The following is a 5,690-nucleotide window of genomic DNA, read 5'->3' as shown; positions in this document are numbered from 1 at the left end:
CAGTTGTGTCTAGGTTCATAATAGATGGCGGTAGGATAGACATTGTTTCCACATTGTGCGAGAGAGTTGGTAATCTATACTCGTCTTTATCTATGAGAGTCTCTGCTTTGTCTGCGTATTTTACGAGTAGTTGTAGTTGGCGGCGCAGTTTGATGTCACAAGCTTGCTGTTCCGACCATATAGATGGCGCTGATGCATAACTGTCCCGTGTCTAGTAAAGGAGAGAGGACTATCTATTTCAGTCTTTATGTATGGGCGCAATGTGCACGGTGTGTGTTGACAAAAGTAGGAGACCAATCAATCAGTGGAAAACCACACATATTTAGTTCCGTTGAAGTGGAATACAGTTTTTGTAGGAAAAATGTCGGGGGGCAGAATGTGGAGCACAGAAAGTACTTGCAAATTAATAGAATTGTACAGAGAGCATCCATTATTATGGGAGAGTAAACATAAGCACTACAAAAATCATTACAAGAGAGCCGATGCATTGAAGGAGATTTGTTTAGCATTAAATATAGACTCCATTGATGATGTGAAAAAGAAAATAAAGAATATCAACACTCAGTATACGAGAGAAAGAAAAAAATACAAGAATATGAGAAAATTGGGGGCAGGTAAACATTTTGTTGCGAAATGGTTTGGATATGAACTGCTAGGTTTTTTGAGAGACAAAAATAAGTCTCCAAACAGCCTGCAAGCTGGATCTTCAACAGAAACACACGTAAGTAGATTACTTATTATACCTATATCAGCAAAAGTTGTAGTCTCGGTCGTAAGTAGCCACATGAAAAACATTTTAATTATAAATTTTAAGGAGAAAAGTAAACATACAGTACTGTACTGCCATGGTACTTGACCTAACTTTGTCATAATATACTCAGCATATTCGTCTCTGATGGCCCATGCTTCCATAGATAGAATTTTCAGAGATAGCTTTTCATGGAATGTTTGTAAGAGGTAATAACGCAGTATCAGGTTGGTTATCTCGTTCTTCTTAAGAATTTATGAAGCAATATTAATTCTATTTTCTCGGCCTTTTCTGGCTGCAAAGGCCATGGTTTACGCGTAACACGAAAAATAGCTGCGAGTAAACCAAAAACATTTTCAACTACCCTACGGGCTCTGCTAAACCGATAATTAAACACTCGATTTCTTGAGTTTTTCCTGATGCCCACTATATGGTTTCACTATAGCAGTTGTCAAGGGGAAGGTATCATCCGTTGCAAACGTATATGGGACAGGCAATTGCCTACCAAGTAGGTTACAATTCTGTGGGTGATTGAACGAAGACTCCTCCATCAATTTATGAAAAGATGTGCTCTTAAATACTCCTCCATCTGAAGTACGTCCTTGATCGCCCGCACTTGCATACATGAAGTTATATCTTGCATTTGTATGGGGGCTTCGATGTCATGAATGGCAAGCATGTAGTCATGCTTGCCATTTATGACACCAAGGCAGTGAGGAAAATTCCAAATCTTCTCATAATCGTCACTAACCTTTTTCCATTCGGATTCATTTGTAGGAGTCAGAAAACAAATTTAAACATTTGTATACAATTTAACTAGAACTTTTTTTCAGGAATCTGACTCATCACAGTCGTCATTAGATGGAACTGAAGCAGATGCCACTGGGAATATATCAAGAGATAGTAAACCGACAATCAATTTTTCGAAAACTTCTGAAAAGGCTAAGATAAACAAGGCTGTTAAACGGAAGGATATATCGCAAAATGTAGAGCGTAGGAATGAAGAAGTCTACAACATAATGACTCCCTTACAAAAGGATCGGCACGAAAAATCCCAAAATAAGCCAGATAAATTTGACATAATGGGTGAATTGGTAGCTCAAAAACTGAGGGGTCTACCCACACTTTATGCTCAGTGCACAGTAGAACATTTAATCCACAATCTATTATATGACGCTGAAATGGGGAAGTATAATAGTGAACCCAGTAAGCCACCATCATCTCAAGTACAATACCACTCGCACTTAAATCGACTCAACGTCGACACGTCTCAGTATAAATCAGACCAAGAAAGAGAAGGAAATTGAACTTTTTAATGGAAGAACAAGAATACCTTTTTTATTTTTTTTTAGTTTTGTATGCATGCGTTAATGATAACTCTTGTATTAAAAATTAGTTTCATACAGTAAATATGGCGTTTATTTTAGAGCGTATTACCATAAAAAAATAATTACAAAAGTTACATAGGTATACGTTTACATAACCACTGATACTGTTAATTGAAGCTTCACATACTTCAGGTATTATTACAGATAGTGACTGCTTTGATACTTTTGAAAGATACATTGGGCTGTGGTTAAAGTTATTGCTAACCTTTCTGTTACACTTCTGCAGTAAGTATGTCTTTTGGCAACTGCAGGACCAACAAGACATATCAGATTCTCGAAATCTTCGGTGGACATTCTTGGAAAATTCTTAAAGTTTGAACGAATCTCACCACTTAGTCCAATATTATCATCACGCAACTGAACTTACAATTTATTTATGAATAACTTTGAGTGAACTGAGTAGCTCGCGGATGACGTTGCCGGTCCCAAACCCGGATAAAAGAGGAGGATTCATAGGCCAGGTTAGCACCCTACCTAAGGTAACAAGTACTGAAGGCTCATAGAAGCGCAACCATGCTTCGGATTAGGACTGATCACAAGATGACGACCCAAAGCATAGGTTAACAAACTGGAAGAAAAAAATTATTATACGATTCGGATCCTGGAATGCGAAAACATTCAATTGCAAAGATCAAGAAACACTAAGCGAGTTAATAGATAATAATATTGATATTTGTGCCCTACAAGAAACTAAGATCAAGGCATTATGAAGGCTACACTGTAATCCACAGTGGTGGAGAAAAACAAGAAAGAGCAAAAGAGGATGTAGCAATAGCGGTTCACAACAAATACTAAAAAACCATCCAAGAATGCCCTCACGAATATTGACAGTTAAAGTAGTCGCAGAAGACCAACAGCTACCAATAATATAGATATACGCACCGGAAGATAATCAACCTAAAAATGTAAGAGAGGACTTCTTTAATCAACTGCACGATATTATTGAATCTATTTCACACAGCCAACCAACAATAATCCTCGGCGACTGATTCCCGGCATAAAGCAGACGTTTAACGAAAATACACTAAATAATAACGGACAACTCATGCTTACCTTGTGCTCACTCAATGAATTGCGCATCAACAATACTTTCTTCGAGCATAAATAATAATACAGAGTCTTGCGATAGCTTTACTGCGAGTAGGACGTGCTCGGCGGAAATCCGTATATCGAATTTCAATCGAACGAATTCCAATCGAAAAAAGTCTGTCGGTATAAAATTTAATCGCTTATCGGCCAGAGTAAACAGCGAGAAAACCAAATCTGCTCTTCCCAGGCCACAGACATGGACCCTGGGAGCTCACAGAAGTCTGAGTTGGTCCGGGCCTCAGAAAGGGTTTTTTCTAAAACCCAAATCCAAAAAAGAGGTCGAAAACCGAAGTCTGACACCACCTCACCAGCAACACCAACTCCAGCAGCCAAAAAACCAGCTATTCTTGCCACCACAAGAGCAACAACAACAAAAACAACATCAACTCCAACATTGCAACCACAACAACACCAACGCTACTACTATACACACCCTCTCAGTAGAAGCTCCAATTACAACATCCAGAATCCAGCTGGCCCCCGAATGGGAAAAGGTAAATGACACCAAAACAACACAAGCGCTTCAGCTGTTGATTGAGTGGGGTCTCATAACATCCTACAAGATGCTCCACAGCAACACCACCACAACTCCCCAAGTCACCAACCGACCAATATCACCTTCCTATTTGGTGGTGGCCACCGGGGTTGATCTGGAAATCTCAGACGAGATGTTCCTGCAGCAACTCCGGGAACAGAACTTTACCATCAGGTTCTGTAAACGCATAATCTCACGTCAACGAGATAGACCTACACTGATGGTGAGGCTCATAACGGGAGACGTAAACACCTATGAGAGGCTAATGGGGGAGCGCTCCGTCCACTTCCTGGGACGAGTGTTCAAAATAACAGAGAGCAAACCACCAACGCCCATTCCCGCTCCATGTGGCCGGTGTGGCCTGTTCAACCACCGTAGAGAAGACTGCAGGGAAACCATCAAGTGCGGCAGATGTCAGGGACCACATCCAACGATATCATGTGAGTCCCCTCTCCCAGTTAAGTGTGCAGCATGTAATGCTGAGGACCATGCAGCATGGAGCCTGCGATGCCCTAAGAGGCCAACTGTTCCTATCGAAGGCATTCCTACTGTAAAAATAAAGTGCCTCAACAAAAGAGCAGCCGAGATGTCGATTTTGATAACCGCTCAAGGCAGGGTCCATTCACCTATTACGACGACCCACGATTATATTATTAACAAATACAAACACCAGCTGAACAAAACCACTAACACCAACAGGGAAGAGCTACTCAAAGAAATGGGAAAGCAATTCGATGATGATTTCAACATCGACACCTCGTGGTCTTTTTTGGCACTCATATATACATACTTATGATTGACATGTTACTCCCTAATAGCAGCTCCCATACGGAACCCAGAGAGCAACTAAAACAAACAATTACAAACATAGACCCTTCAACATGAGACTACTTTACGAGAACGTCAACGGACTTAACAGCTTAAACGACCTGATACACATATTTCTGACATACATACACCCACACTCCAACCTAGAGCAAAACATACTGACCAAAGCAAGCCTCTATAAATATTCAATAATTATAGGCGACTTTAATTTGAATTCAAACAAAATGAAACAGCTTCAAATATTTTTACAAAATTCGGACTATGAAACGGTACACCCCACCAACTTTTCTGATGACCGGAAATCCAAATTCAACACCAGACGTTCTACTGCACACAAGAAACTTAACAAACACCATCAACGACATAAAATTAACCAACGAACTTGGATCCGACCACCTTGCTATTACGTTTAACATAGACTTACAACATACGCAACCTACCTTCAGTACACCTCCTATAGAGAAAAAGTTAAACCTAACAAAGACTGACATATACAAAGTGAAACAACATATACATGACTACATTCAATCGCAAGCACAGCCCATTTCATTAGAAACCATACCAGAAAAACTTTCACTAGCCATAGGAAAATTTAGCCCGGAAGTAAAAAATGTTTTCTACCGACACACTCTACCCAAATTCATACTCAGACTCATAAAACATAAAAGAGAACTGTACAGACTATATACATACACCCAAAATAATGACCTAAAAAAGACACTGAACCAACTCAACAAAAACATTAAAACTTTGATTGAACAATACCGGCAAGACATTTGTAATGGCTAGAAACATGTACGGAAATACAAAAGGACAAAGGCAAAACATACTGGCGAAAAATTAAGAAACTTGCAATATAAAACTAACACTACTGACGCAATTGACGAAAACGGAACAGAACGTTACACAGACAAAGAGAAAGCTGACGCATTCGCCCGACACTATCAAAAGGCCTTCAGCATATCGACAAACCCTAACTTCAACAATGACAACTGGAACAGGATCACTGACTGGTACTTGAACTACTTTAACAACTCACCAAACTATACTTACGATGAAGCCCTATCACATATCAAAAACACAGCACCGGGAAAAGACAAAA

At 39.7% G+C, this 5,690-nt stretch overlaps 1 protein-coding gene across 4 annotated transcripts; it reads left to right on the top strand.

The window, feature by feature from the left end:
- Positions 1–148: 148 nt before the first annotated feature.
- LOC109543862 lies at positions 149–5,159 on the top strand. 4 transcript variants are annotated; one of them, XM_048667604.1, is made up of 3 exons: positions 149–285; positions 357–721; positions 1,582–5,159. In XM_048667604.1, the coding sequence occupies exon 3, from the start codon at positions 3,204–3,206 to the stop codon at positions 4,554–4,556; it is 1,353 nt and encodes a 450-aa protein (XP_048523561.1). In that variant the 5' UTR covers positions 149–285; positions 357–721; positions 1,582–3,203; the 3' UTR covers positions 4,557–5,159. The 4 variants fall into 4 exon arrangements, with proteins under 4 accessions (XP_048523561.1, XP_048523560.1, XP_019769338.2 ...); XM_019913779.2 differs by having other exon boundaries at positions 195–285; positions 1,582–2,158; XM_048667603.1 differs by having other exon boundaries at positions 151–721.
- The last annotated feature ends 531 nt before the right edge of the window (positions 5,160–5,690 follow it).

The sequence above is a fragment of the Dendroctonus ponderosae genome, unplaced genomic scaffold, assembly GCF_020466585.1.
Source record: "Dendroctonus ponderosae isolate FM_Combo_2020 unplaced genomic scaffold, Dpon_F_20191213v2 Dpon_F_20191213_6, whole genome shotgun sequence".
Classification (NCBI taxonomy): domain Eukaryota; kingdom Metazoa; phylum Arthropoda; class Insecta; order Coleoptera; family Curculionidae; genus Dendroctonus; species Dendroctonus ponderosae.
Note: the sequence above shows the minus strand (reverse complement) of the source record. Positions and strands in the feature narration are given on the sequence as shown.

Coding starts and splice junctions, on each gene's coding strand:
- LOC109543862 (XM_048667604.1), top strand. CDS start 3,204: ATGAATTGCGCATCAACAATACTTTCTTCGAGCATAAATAATAATACA.